This window comes from Staurois parvus, unplaced genomic scaffold (assembly GCF_062004578.1).
Source record: "Staurois parvus isolate SC_StPar_1 unplaced genomic scaffold, SC_StPar_1.0 ptg001713l, whole genome shotgun sequence".
NCBI lineage: Eukaryota > Metazoa > Chordata > Amphibia > Anura > Ranidae > Staurois > Staurois parvus.
The window spans coordinates 13,585-29,109 of NW_028319509.1; the positions used below are offsets into that span (position 1 = coordinate 13,585).

General features: G+C 43.4%; 1 protein-coding gene across 1 annotated transcript in view; it reads right to left on the minus strand.

Moving 5' to 3' along the window:
• LOC149434670 (uncharacterized) overlaps positions 1-15,525 on the minus strand; it is a gene marked incomplete at its 3' end in the record, with an annotated part of 77,711 nt that overhangs the window by 13,571 nt on the left and 48,615 nt on the right. The window contains exons 8-12 of the mRNA XM_089663539.1: positions 14,888-14,930; positions 9,777-9,866; positions 7,660-7,868; positions 947-1,098; positions 171-407 (exon numbers count right to left, since the gene is read on the minus strand). Of these exons, the coding sequence (XP_089519665.1) occupies positions 171-407; positions 947-1,098; positions 7,660-7,868; positions 9,777-9,866; positions 14,888-14,930 (731 nt within the window). The remainder of the gene's footprint in view (positions 1-170; positions 408-946; positions 1,099-7,659; positions 7,869-9,776; positions 9,867-14,887; positions 14,931-15,525) is intronic.

Consider the following 15,525-nt stretch of genomic DNA (forward strand, 5'->3'; position numbering starts at 1 on the left):
GCTGCAAAGGGCGGGGCCAACTCAATATTGAACCCTATGGACTAAGACTGGGAGGCCATCAAAATTCATGTGCGTGGAAAGGCAGGCGGCCCAATATTTTTATATATACTGTATTTGCAATTCACACATTGTACTCGCAGTTTGTATTCTTCAGGATTCAATATGCTTACCCATCCACAAGCAGATCATAGGTTGGGGCCATTGACCCTCCAGGAGAGGCGAAGATTCTCAATACTTTGAGTTTGAATGTGTTGGCATCCAGGTTTGGTGACACCACTGAAATATTTATAGTTTCCTCTACATAGAGCTTCTCAGCCTCGGGGAACCATATGGAAAAGTCATCTTCATAAATTGTCATGTTCACTAGAAGGTTTCCAATTCTTTCAGGGACACTCACTGGTACGGTGCTAGAATGAGACATATTATATTCAGAACTCAATCAATAACTGCTGTGTAGATACACCGTCTCAGGATAACTGCTCAGTGATACAACTATGACTGGTCTACCTAACATACACATTGCTAAAATGTAAAGGAAGACTGGAAAGAATCATAGGGGTCTAGTTATGAAAAATTTTCTGGACAAATGTCACAAACAGAGGACTCTAGAGGGAATTAGCAAACAGATGTAGGCGATGGTCAGATTGTATCTATTGTTACAAAACTATTTGTACTCCATCTATTGCCCTCAATGCAGTATTTTTCTTCTGCCCATAATAAAAGGACATTCATCCTGGAGCAAAAACATGTCTTATAACATTCATATTTGTCCATTTTCCACTAAATGGATGTACATGCACATTCTCTGGACTAATGACAATGCAAGTTTTTTGTGGGTTTTCTTTACAAAAATACTCCTTGCTTGTTTCATACATTTTCAGACGTGTGAAAATCTATTTTAAGCAGGCCTATCTCTGTATCTCAAGTAGTAACAATGAATAAATACCCAGCTATTGGCCTCAGTGTGACCATATCATAGGTCCTATACAGCGGGAAGGTGCAGGAAACACGCTTGGCGTAATCTTCCCGTGTTTGAATTAGAACATTATTGGCAAAAATATACAATGTGTTCCAGTATGTGGCATGGGTCCCATTTATCTGTGGAGAGAGAAAAAAGATTAATAATTTAACTGAATGAGAATATTCATAACCCTGAGGGGAATTGAACAAAAGGGGTTTGTTGATTTATTTCAGGTACTTATACAGCTCTTTACATATATATTGTACATTCACATCAGTCCCTGCCCATAACTCACATTCATACATACACATACTAGGGCCAATATAGACAGGAGCCAATTTGCCTACCAGCATGTCTTTGAAGTGTAGGAGGAAACAGGAGTACCCAGAGGAAACCCACGCAGGCAGAGGGAGAACATGCAAACTCCAGGCAGGTGGTGCCGTGGTTGAGATTTGAACCGATGACCTTAATACTGCCAGGTGGAAGTGCTAACCATTTAGCCACTGGGCTGCCCATAACACAGTTCAATTACAAATTAGACAAATTTAATTTTCAAGTCATGATCCAAGCAAGCAGCAAATTACATAGTTGACATGCATATATACTGCAGGGCTTGACAAATCCCAGGTGCCAGGTCGCCATGGCAACTAGAAATTGCGTCTTGGAGCCTGGGCTCCACACTGCCTCAATGCAAAATCGCATCCCATTGACTTCAATGCGAAAACACCTCCCATTGACTTCAGTGCAAAAAGTCTTTTATTTAACTTCAATGCAAAAATCGCGTCCCATTGACTTCAATGCAAAAACGCCTCCAATTGACTTCAGTGCAAAAAGGCCTCTATTTGACTTCAATGCAAAAATGCCTCCCATTGACTTCAATGCAAACACTCCTGTCAATAGCACTCCTATGTGAACACCTATCTCCGCAAGTCACTCTACTCTATCACTTGCGAGTCTGGAAAAAAACGCTATAAAGTCACACAGGACCCTTTTTGTAATGGCACTCAATGCGTGTGGATCGCATCTGTGTGAACTACCTCAATCGGTACTTGTGATGGGAGTCATTTTGGGTGGGGGGCCCATGGAACACAGCTCACTTTGGACAGGTGGGGAGACCCCTGTCTCAGCTCCCCATATCCCTCTTATGTGTAAGTCACCCTGTGCCTGTTAGAGGTTCAGGGTGATCTGTCCTAATATTGGGGTGGGGGTTGTTGATTGTTTAATGCCATATGGTTGCATCCCATTGGTCTATTGCGTGTCTGGCTTGGTAGCAAACTATTATGGGATGTATGTGTTTGTGTATTGGCTTGGTGGGGGGTGTTTCCAGCAGCCCTCCCTCCTGATGGGACTGTCTGCTGGTGTGTCTCTTGGTACTAAATGTAGATTGCCCCGCCCTGTGTCATTATGCGGGGGGGGGGGGGGGGGGGTTGTTCCCTTGAATATCTTGTATCTGTGTTAAAATAAAGTAGTTTATTTCCTGGTTTACTTCAAGACTGGTGTTTGCTGTGGTGTTCGGACGGGGAAGCTGTATTCTAACGGAAGTACCCAAGTGCAATCTGGGGTCGGTTCCATTACAGAACTCATACTATCTAGCCTGCCATGCAATTCTGTGAGTTTGAAAACTGTTCCAGAATCGCATATGTGTGAACCACAGCGGCTCCATTCACACCTGGGCATTTTAGGATTGGCGGCAGAATGGCTGTGATCGCAAAACGCAAGTTCAGGTGCCATTATTTCCAATGGCACCTAAAACGTAGTGCGGTTTGTCGTGACTGTCGTGCAAATCGCATCGCGTGAAGCTTGTCGCCCAAAAGTTGCCTTGCCCAAGCGCTGACAACCCACGCTATGCTAAAAAAAACTAGCATCTAACTTTTTTAGCTAACTCCTAGATTCAAAGCAAAATTTGTCAAGCCCTGATATACAGTATATATATAGTATATGTGTGTGTGTGTATATATATATATATATATATATATATATATATACACACATATATATATATATATATATATATATATATATATATATATACATACATACATACACACAATTATTATTTATTTATTTTCATTTATTCTTTTATTTTATTTTATTTTTTACTGTTTTATCTGCCAATGGATTTCGAATTCTATCCATCCAGTCTTGTAATTTACAAACATTTTCTACACTGTCCAGCCATACAGGTAACACACACAGTTCATTTCTCTTATTGGTTCATCAGTTCAGTTTCCAAAGTCTTCTCTCCGCCTCCCCCCCCCCCACTCATTGGACAGCGAATCAGCATCATCCCCTCCAACCAATGAGAAGACAGATGACCCAGGAAGTAGAAATTCTAAACCTGGAAGTAGCAAAGCTGTGCAAAGCACCGGAATGGCTGGACAAAGTTACATTGAAATCATTGGGCAGGTATATCGGTAACCTTCTATGTATTTTGCTTCTTGCCTGAGCTCTGCTTTGAAAGAAAATTTAATTTTTGTTAAATGTTGTCATAACTTATAACTGCTAGACAGACCATTTTTCTATATATTAATACATAATCTGTACAGAGAGCTGGATAAAGTGATTTTTACATGTAAGTGTGGAATAAATTTATATCTTTTTATGAAATCTGCCTGATTGAGCCGTCTCTTTGTCCATATGAGGAATACCCCGAGATAAGAGTGATGGAGGAATGGCTTTCCTATCTAACAGTATATGCCTGAATATACCATAAGAGGGTAATGGTATTTAGCATCTACTTTGGCTGGAGTGTATAGGATATTGGTACCTAGTATCACTATTCACCTGAGATTGGAGTGATCACGAGTTCTCACGTTTATTTTGATTTATTGATTTTTCACTATTTTTGGTGTGATTTGAGTTTTGCACAGTGTGAAGCATATATATATGTTTGAGGATATTACACTATGATATATTTTTCTTTTTACTTTTGAGGATAACAAAGGCATTTTTGGAGTATCGTCTTGCTTCACTGAACACATAAAGAACGTTTTTGTTTTCTTGGGATTTTTGGACATTTATTTATTTATATTACATACCTTTTTGGCGATTTGGACACTTATTATTATTATTATTAATTTTTGGTGATTTGGACACTTTTATATATATTTTATTTTATTTTATTTTTGTAATTTTGATTGTTATATTTGATGATTTTGAATATATATTAGAGGGAGATTTATTATTATTCTAATTCAGATTTGATCATCACCTTTTGAATTATGTGGGTTTATTGAAATTTTGAGATAGATTGGGATTATTGGTAAGTTTATCACAAAAAGTACATTTATTAGTTTATTCACTTCCTAGGGAGGAGGTAGTGTTTTGTGGCTGTATAGGAGCTTTTTGATTGATCATTTTTCTATATGTTCTTATTAGACATTATCAAATATGACCTAGCTTTTGCAATCTGAATCAAGCCTCGAACCCTAAAGCTGCCAAGGAATAATTACTATTCAGTAATATTCTTTTTTCTTGAAGCCAAGCCAACAGTATACAAAAGGGATTTCTCTCAACTCCATAACCTGCTTCTAGAATTGGCTCACTGCCTCTCCCAAATGTCCGCACAGAGCTTGAGGTCAAATTAAATGCAGCCTGTGGTCAGCTGTGACCAGTAAGAGCCACCACTTAGGATATGTCCTACCACCAAATCCATCCCCAGCATCAGGAAATCTGGTAGAGGCCAAAGAATCCTGTAACCTAGACCTATGAGATCCTTCTGCTACCTGCTGGCATCACAGGATCCACCGAACCCATGAAACTTTGCTTCTAGAATAACTATAAAATACACGTCCAGCCAAAACTTTCTAGTTCTAAATGAGGAGGTTATGAGAACCACTGTCAAATGTTACTTATCATCCCTTGCTTGCCCCAGTGACAATGGTTTCACCAGACAGGAATACGTAATTTAATCAAATCAGCCAGTAGCTGGCCACCTCCATAGTAGGGGCGTCAACTATGATGGTGACATAGTCATTACAGTAAAGCCGTTCAATTTTCTTGGCGTTACAGAGTTGAGGAAATCACCACCAGAGCTCTTCAGGGAGCTGCTTGAGGACCAGAAACCAATGATTGCGTGCTAAATCAATACTTCCATTTCTGACATTCATTATAGAGTTACGTGAAATCCTACCCTTATCTCTCAATTCTATTGGGAATTGGGAAGGAGGAAGCCACCACACCACCAAGCCAAAGGAAGGGAAATACTATGGAGCAGGCTTTCTCAAGCAGTGTTCTGTGGAACCCTAATGTTCCTACAGAGGTTACTAGGGGTTTCTCGAGCTGTGACTAACTGACCTCCGATCTGATGATGCCGGCATAGTTCCAGGTCCAACACCAAATCCAACCCATCATCATTGGTTAGGACAAGACCCAGCAACTCTGATGGGGACATCTCATGTAAGAGGGAACTCTGATGAGGACCCTGATGTATGGGGGCACTCTGATAGGGGCACCTGATGTAAGGGGGCACTCTGATGGGGCAGCTGAAACCCAGCCTGATGTAAGAGGGAACTCTGATGGATGCACCTTGACTTTTACTGAACCCCCAGATCATATTTGCTAGATCCGGCCCTGGCTGGCGCTATATACAATCACTGGCCTCTTTATTATGTCCAACTGTTCAATTGCTCGGTAACACAAATTCAGTTCAAACCAAGTATCAGAATGGGGAAGAAAGAGGATTTAAGTGACTTTGAACATGGCATGGTTGTTGGTGCCAGACAGGCTGGTCTGAGTATTTCAAAAACTGTTGATCTACTGGGATTTTCACGCGCAACCATCTCTAGGGTTTACAGAGAATGGTCTGAAAAAGAGAAAATATCCAGTGAGTGGCAGTTGTGTGGAGGAAAATAACTTGTTGAGGTCAGAGGTCAGAGGAGAATGGACAGACTGGTTCCAGATGATAGAAAGGAAACAGTAACTCAAATAACCGCTCGTTACAACCAAGGCATGCAGAATACCATCTCTGAATGCACAATACATTGAACCTTGAAGCAGATGGGCTACAGCAGCAGAAGACCACACCAGGTGCCACTCCTGTCAGCTAAGAACAGGAAACGGAGGCTACAATTCGCACAGGCTCACCAAAATTGAACAAGAGAAGATTGGAAAAGCATTGCCTGGTCTGATGAGTCTGGGTTTCAGCTGCGACATTCAGATAGTAGGGTCAGAATTTGGTGTAAACAACTTGAAAGCATGGATCCATCCTGCCTTGTATCAACAGTTCAGACTGGTGGGGGTGGTGTCATGGTGTGGGGGATCTATCTTGCCTTGTATCAACGGTTCAGGCTGGTGGTGGTGGTGTCATGGTGTGGTGGATCCATCCTGCCTTGTATAAACAGTTCAGACTGGTGGTGGTGGTGTCATGGTGTGGGGGATCTATCTTGCCTTGTATCAACGGTTCAGGCTGGTGGTGGTGGTGTCATGGTGTGGGGGATCTATCTTGCCTTGTATCAACAGTTCAGGCTGGTGGTGGTGGTGTCATGGTGTGGTGGATCCATCCTGCCTTGTATCAATGGTCCAGGCTGGTGGTGGTGGTGGTGTCACGGTGTGGTGTATCCATCCTGCCTTGTATCAACAGTTCAGGCTGGTGGTGGTGGTGTCATGGTGTGGTGGATCCATCCTGCCTTGTATCAACAGTTCAGGCTGGTGTTGGTGGTGTCATAGTGTGGTGTATCCATCCTGCGTTGTATCAACAGTTCAGGCTGGTGGTGGTGGTGTCATGGTGTGGTGGATCCATCCTGCCTTGTATCAATGGTTCAGGCTGGTGTTGGTGGTGTCATAGTGTGGTGTCATAGTGTGGTGGATCCATCCTGCCTTGTATCAACGGTTCAGGCTGGTGGTGGTGGTGTCATGGTGTGGTGGATCCATCCTGCCTTGTATCAATGGTCCAGGCTGGTGGTGGTGGTGTCACGGTGTGGTGTATCCATCCTGCCTTGTATCAACAGTTCAGGCTGGTGGTGGTGGTGTCATGGTGTGGTGGATCCATCCTGCCTTGTATCAACAGTTCATGGATGTGCAGCTGCCAAACTGCAGCAACTGCGTGATGCCATCATGTCAATATGGAGCAAAATCTCTGAAGAATATTTCCACCACCTTGTTAAATCTTTGCCACGAAGAATGAAGGCAGTTCTAAACGCAAAAAGGGGTCCAACCTGGTACTAGCAAGGAGGACCTAATAAAGTGGCTCATGAATGTATACTTGTAATAAATAATTAGGAGCCTCTATCCATAAGCATCAAGACTGTTGATGAGTGCTGCGATTTTGTATGTGATGACAGCAGATCCAGGGATGTCACCCAAGTATCACTCCATAGCAGCCTTTTAAACCCTTGAAATAACTTTCAGATCCCAGGGATTTGCAGCTTAGTCCATCAGGGGCCAGAATGCTGCCCTTGCATTCATGCTACTGGCACTGCCAAGTGGTGTTGGACCTGGAGCTAAGCAGACACCGGGAGATAGGAGGTTGGTTATCCACAGCTCAAGGAACCCCAAACCACATATGGAAGAACCCTAGGCTTCCACAGAACCCTGATTAAAAATGGCTGCTCTATAGTGCCCCCCTTCCCTCCTCCACCGGTAGCTACTTTAAAAAAATATGGAAAAAGAGCATTGCAATTAAGAACATTTGACGTTTCTGTGTTTTACTTGCTAGCGTTTCAGTTGATGACAGGTTCTCTTTAATGTCCCAGACTTACCTCTACAATGGTGTTGCAGTCACTAGCCATCAGCGATCGGTGAAAATCCATCTGGGCCGTGTCATTCACAATCTCTCTTGTAGCCGAACAATCGGGATTCTCCAGCCTTATACTCGATGTGTTGTAATTATTTCTTTCCAGCCAACATTTTGATACAAATATATTTAGAATTCCTCTACTGCACTGAATCGTTGGAGCGGGACCATTCCCTAACAAAACCAAACATGTAAATGTATTCAATATTTTTGGATAATAACAGTGGTGACAACAAGGATAATAAGTAATATTGTCATTATTATTATTATTATTCGTCATCTAAAAGCTCTGAAATTTCAATTTTAATTTTTTTCCTAACAGAATACCAAAGTAACTGGTTTTTTTATGCTTTTCGGTTATGAATGAACACGGTGAGTGATCTATACCAATCACTGATTGTCTTCATTCAGGAAAGGAAGGGGCTGGTAAATGTGACATATTTACTAGACGCTTCCCCCTATTCCCCATCCTGAAGGATCATATTGAGTGCTTGCAGCTGGGAAGGAGAGGAGGGAAGCTGGTAACACTGCGGGGGGTGGGGGCACACAAGGGGGCAGGAGGGGGAAATGTATGGCGCACAGGGCGGGTGATGGATGCACTGGGAGGGCAATTACTGGAACTGATCCCCTGTATGGCTCTCTCTGCAGCAGCTGAAAGCCAGCAGGAGGGAGAGGAGATGCCAGCTTTCAGCTGCTGCAGAGAGAGTCATACAGGGGATCGGTTCCAGTAATTGCCCCCAACCCCCCCCCCTGCCATGCCGAACACCCTCCCTGCCGACATCTGTTTTACCCAGCTGCCTGGGCCCCCCTACTGGCTTGGACCTCGTACAGGAGGACTGGTGGTGCCCCCTTATCCACGGCCCTGGTCATGAGAGCTGTCATTGCTGGCCTTCCTTTCAAGCTGAAGTCTGAGAAGATTATAAAACACACAAATTAATACTACTTGTAAATGTCAGCGCTCTAAGCGCCTGAAATCAACCTGATATTAGGCTCTTGGACTCCCCTGTACAGCAGAGCTCAGACTGGGACAGGGAGAAGCACTAGAAGAAGCCAGTGCTGCAGTGCAGGGAGCATGTTGACAGGAGGAGAGAGCAGAGTGATAGAGCTCATCCATCTGCTGCTTCTCCTTTCACTGTCCAGTCGCAGGGTGGGGAAGGGACAAGACCTCTGAATGTTACTTAACAGCAGAAGAGAGGTATCACATCTTCTGTCCTGGCATACAGGGCTGTGTAAATCTTAGGACAAGATGGAGAGAAATACAAATCACCTGGAAGGAAAAACAGCTTCTATATGTGTATTTTATCCATGTATTTAGCTCCTGACTGGAGGGTAGCTATAAAAATGCTAGTTGCCTGGCTGTGCTAATCACGTTGCAATAGTATTTAAGGCAGTCCTACCAGTGATCACTGGTACATTATATTGTCAAACGTATCGGGCCCGCCCTCCAAATCATGTGATTCAGGTGTTCCAATCCCCTCCATATCATGTGATTCAGGTGCTCCAATCCCCTCCATATCATGTGATTCAGGTGCTCCAATCCCCTCCCAATCATGTGATTCAGGTGTTCCAATCCCCTCCATGTCATGTGATTCAGGTGTCCCAATCCCCTGCATGGACACAGGTGTATACAATCAAGCCCCTAGGCATGCAGACTGCTTCTACAAACATTGGTGAAAGAATGGGTCGCTCTCAGGAGCTCAGTGACTCCAAGAGTGGTCCCGTGATAGGTGGCAACCTGGGCAATAAGTCCATCCGTGACATTTCCTGGCTACTAAATATTCCACGCTCAACTGTTAGTGGGATTATAACAAAGTGGAAGCCACTGGGAACAACAGTCACAGTGCGCAGAAGTCACGAACTGTCTGCAGAGTCAATAGCTAAAGACCTCCAAACTTGGTGTGGCCTTCAGATGAGCCCAACAACAGTGCGTAGAGAGCTTCATGGAATGGGTTTCCATGGCCGAGCAGCTGCATCCAAGCCTTCCATCACCAAGTGCAATGCAAAGCGTCGGATGCCGTAGTGTAAAGCATGCAATGTGTCATTCAGCCCCCTTTATGGCCATTGGATTATAGCATACTATACCTGCATAGGGGTAGATGGTGGAATTACACTGACAGGCGGTGCCGCTGCTATCGCAGTACTCATCACTGGCGCAGGTTTCATTTTCACAAGCTGGAAATACAGAAAAGGGTACTGTATATAATGGATCATCTGAGGTATATTACAAGATTTAAACATTGATTGGTATTCTGGTGTTGCCAGCAATGGAAAACCAAGAACAAATGTTTAGTAACTCATTAGTGAATGACATACAGTATATACAGTACCATTATTATATACAGTACATTAGATTTATGGTGTTATATACCAGTTACTCCAGTCAGAGCTTACAGAGGGCAGAGGACCCTTCCAGCCTCCATCTGACAGCACTGAGCCAATCACCGAGCACCAGCACTGTCACATGTTCCTCTACCTGGAGTGTTTCCTTTTGCTTCTGATGGGTGAAAGGTTCCAAATCTCATATATGTACCCACACCAGTGATTATTCTCACCCTCTACATTGTCTCTCTTCCCAGCTTACTTAGCCCTCAGATTTTCATGTTACTCCCCCACACATAGGATTGGTATGAACCAACTCAGATCTCCCCTACATAGAGGAAAGACCACAGATATCAATGATCAGCCTCAACCAGAGGGTGGCCAGTGCTGACCAGGGTGTGTGATTATTTAGATATATGTCCCACTTATATACAGCATGACTTCTAGGAACATTGACAAGCAATTGGAGCATTCTTTCTTGAGCATTGTAAAAAAAATTGACGTAACCTGACTAAGACATGTTTGTGACACCTTGCCAAGAACATTGCAACCACATACACCAACCTACAAGGGACATGGCAAGCTCATAGGCCAGCCTACTATAGACATGGTGACCTGATAGGCCAACCTACTATGGACATGGCAACCTCATAAGCAAGTCTACCAGGGACATGTCAATCTCGTAGACCAACCTACTAGGGACATGGCATCCTCACAGACCAACCTACCAGGGACATGGCATCCTCATAGACCAAACTACCAGGGACATGACATCCTCATAGACCAACCTACCAGGGACAAGGCATCCTCAAAGACCAACCTTACAGGCACATTGCAACCTCATAGACCAAACCAACTTGGGACATTGCATCCTTTTAGATCAGCTTACCAGGGACATGGCATCCTCATAAGCCAGTCTACCAGGAATATGGCAGTCTCATAAGCCGGCCCACCAGGGATATGGTAATCTCAAAAGCCAGCCTATTATGGACATGGCAACCCGATATGCCAGCCTACTATGGACATGGAAACCTCATAAGCAAGTCTACCAGGGACATGTCAGTCTCCTAGACCAACCTATTAGGGACATGGCATCCTCATTGGCCAGCCTACCAGGAACATGGCATCCTCATAAGTCAGTCTACCAGGAACATGGCAACCTCAAAAGCCGCCCACCAGGGACATAGCAAACTCATATGCCAGCCTACCAGGGACATGTCAACCTCATTGGCCAGCACACCATGGACATGGCAACCTCATAATTTGGCCCACCAGGGACATGTCAACCTCATAGGCCAGCCTACCATGGACATGACAACCTCATAAACTGGTCCACAAGGGACATGGCATCCTCATTGGCCAGCCGATCAGTAACATGTTAACCTCATCGGCCAGCACACCATTGACATGGCAAGCTCAGAAACCGGCCCACCAGGGACATGGCATGCATCCTCATAGGCAAGCCTACCATGAACATGGCAACCTCATAAGCCAGCCCACAAGGAACATGGTATCCTCACAGCTAAGCCTACAAGGGACATGGCAACCTCACAAGCCAGTATACCAGGTACATGGCAACCTCACAAGCCAGTCTACCAGGAACCTGGCAACCTCATAAGCCAACCTAGCAGGGACATATCAACCTCATTGGCCAGCCTACCATGGACATGGCAACCTCATAAGCCCGCCCTACCATGGACATGGCAACCGCATAGGCCAGCCTACCAGAGAAATGGCAACTGCACTGGCTGTTCTGACAGTGACATAGTGACAAGACGGGAAATCTGGTATATTCAAGTCTCAATGTGTACTAACGTAGTTAGATGTTGAACTCATATTTGGAAAGACTAATGACTTTTTATTCATTAATCTTTTTTTGTTTTAACAAGTCAAAACATTACATTTTGAACAATGCATGTTGAGGTTTATATGTGTAAAAATTGTATAGAACATATACCAAACATTTTAATACATATGTAACATGTTTACTATGATATACATTATGAAGCAAATATCAAACATTATAGTACTAAAAATGGAGAAGGGGAACTGGATATGGGAAAGTGGTGTCAGTGCTCCCATCTGCAAAGAACTATATACATCATTGGTAATTGGAGGTCTGTTATGTCCCTTGGAAGGGGGTTCCCGGGAGGCATGGTTAGATATCTAGGGAGGAGGGGTAGGAGGACAGTAGTATTGTTCAGAAAAATAAGGGAGGAGAGGGTTGGGGAGGTAGGATCTAAAGTTATAGAAAGGAAAAAAAGAATGAGGGATAGATGTGGCTGTCCACCCTTGCAGACCAACAAGTGGGCACCAGTCATGGGGTCCCAACAAGGGGGGACCATGGGAGGATTTACACGGTTGGAGAGTTGATCCAAGGATTTCATATTTTTTTTAATTTATACACATATATATATATATATATATATATATACAGTTGCAAGAAAAAGTATGTGAACCCCTTGGGATTACGTGGAGTTTTGCATGAATTGGGCATAAAATGTGCTCTGAAAGTCATCTAAGTCACAACAATAGAAGAACACAGTCTGCTGAACATAATACTACACAAACATTAGATGTTGCCATGGTTTAATTGCACATAACATTGAAACATTCACAGTGCAGGGAGGAAAAAGTATGTGAGGCCCTAGCTTAACGACTTCTCCCAGAGCTAATTGGAGCCAGGAGTGAGCCAACCTTGACTCCAATCAGTGTGATGATATTGGATGTGTTGCTGACAGCTGTCCTGCCCTTAAAAAACACACACCTGTTTTGGGTTTACTGGTTTCAAGAAGCACTGTCTGATGTGAACCATGCCTCACAGAAAAGAGCTCTCAGAAGACCTACGATCAAGAATTGTTGACTTGCATGAAGCTGGAAAGGGTTACAAATGCGTCTCCAAAAGCCTTGATGTTCATGTGTCCATGATAAGACAGACTGTCTACAAATGGAGAAAGTTTAGCACTGTTGCTACTCTCCCTAGGCGTGGTCGTCCTGTAAAAATGATTGCAAGAGCACAGCGCAGAATGCTGCATGAGGTAAAGAAGAATCCCAGAGTGTCAGCTAAAGACCTACAGAAATCTCTGGCACATGCTTAGATTTTTGTTGACACATCTACAATAAGGAAAACATTAAGCAAGAATGGAGTACATGGGAGGACATCACGGAGGAAGCCATTGCTGTCCAAAAAGAATATTGCAGCACGTTTGAAGTTTGCAAAAGAGCAACTGGATGTTCCACAGCACTACTGGCAAAATATTCTGTGGACAGATGAAACCAAGATTGAGTTGTTTGGGAAGAACATACAACACTATGTGTGGAGAAAAAAAGGCACAGCACACCCACATCAAAACCTCATCCCCACTGTAAAACATGGCGGAGGGAGCATCATGGTTTGGGGCTGCTTTGCTGCCTCAGGGCCTGGACGGATTGTTGTCATTGATGGGAAAATGAATTCCAGAGTTTATCAAGACATTTTGTAGGAAAACCTACGACCATCTGTCCGCCAACTGAAGCTCTGCAGAGGATGGGTGATGCAACAGGACAATGACCCAAAGCATACAAGTAATTCAACAAAACAATGGCTGCAACAGCACAGAATACGCCTTCTGGAGTGGCCCAGTCAGAGTCCTGACCTCAACCCGATTGAAATGCTGTGGCATGACCTTAAGAGAGCGATTCACACCAGACATCCCAAGAATATTACTACACTGAAACAGTTTTGTGAAGAGGAGTGGTCCAAAATGACTCCAGATCGTTGTGCAGGTCTGATCTGCAACTACAGGAAATGTTTGGTTGAGGTTATTGCTGCCAAAGGAGGGTCAACCAGTTATTAAGTCCAAAGGTTCACATACTTTTTCCTCCCTGCACTGTGAATGTTTACATGTTATGTGCAAATAAACCATGGCAACATCCAATGTTTGTGTAGTATTATGTTCAGCAGACTGTGTTCTTCTATTGTTGTGACTTAGATGACGTTCAGAGCACATTTTATGCCCAATTCATGCAAAACTCCACGTAATCCCAAGGGGTTCACATACTTTTTCTTGCAACTGTATATATATATAGTATATGTGGTATTAAAACAGTGAACTTTAATCACCCATTTTCCGTACCCCTCATTTCCTTTCCTTGAGATAATGTTGTTACTTCAACAGGAAATGGTGGAAAATCTCCCCAGGGTCCCCTCCAGGGTCAAAAAATGCAATAAAGAGCCAATGCAAGTTCTTGTCTTATCCCACTATGCAAAAAGTATGACTTCAGCTCCCTGCCCCCCGCTTTCTGAGAGCTCAGACAAGCTGTATAAATTCTGCACTTGCCTGTAGAGAAGAGAAAGCTGCAGATAAACAGGTACAACTTATGTAGGAGGATTTGCTTAATCTCTGTGTATCACCTGAGACCGTACATACTGTATACCCTGTGAAATGACTGGATTTACAACCATTTTCTGTCCTGATATGGGTAATGGAATGGCTCAGATGGATCCTTCTTGGGAAAGAGTCTCCAAACCCTGACTAGGTGTACCTTGAACCTGAAAGGGCTAACCTGCCCGCAAGAGAGGGCTGAAAGAGGTAGGAAGCAGCCAGTAGGTGTCCATGAGATGTGCTATGTGGAACTTGACACAGTTGTAAGAGGGCTGTGGGCTGTTTGATTTCTGTAACCTTTTTCTGGACCCCTGAAGCAGGAGGGAACTTTAAACCCTGTTGTGGGACAAGGTTATGCTGGTGGTGATCCAAAGCTTTGTTTTTGGACTATTTTGCTTGTTTTAGGCTAAAGGTAAGCTGTTTTTGTGATAAAAATAAAGACTGTTTTACTAATATATGACTGGCTAGTGATCCAGACCCTAAATACCACAAGATGTTAAGATGACTTACTTGTATTTGAAGAGACTGTAGGTGGGTTACCCTCTGTGCAGACCTGTAATCAAAAACAAAATATATAAAAGGAATACATAAAAGTATTCTACTTTTTAACTAAACTTTCATGACCATTACATACACAAATTTGTGGGCTTCTTGCCATCACACCAACACGGGTGGCTGAACCTTTGATACTTTCATTTTTTTTTTAGCTTTGTGAATTAGAAACACTGTTGATCGTATTCAAAAAGGAGGTGTAATTGTGAGAACAGAACACTGCCAATCGGCTGAATTGAGTTACCGCACTTTGTACTTTATTATTTATTTATTTTTAACCTTTTTACTCAAGAACCTATTTCTCAATAGTAGACAAACAAGGGTGGAGTTGTTCAACTTCAAAGTCCAAGATGCGCTGTGAGTTCAGGTCAAAAACAAGTTCTTTGAAATGAGTTCCAATTACTCTGCTACACTCGCTCAACTTCAAAGAGTCCAAGCTGCATTTATTAGTATCACCCGATACAGAGAAAATCCACCTGTTTCCGTTTACGCATTTCACTCTAACAGGAGCTTAGTCATACGAACTCTCTATGACAGAGTTTCTCAACCAGGGTTCCGTGGAACTCTAGGGTTCCTTCAGAGGTTGCCAGGGGTTC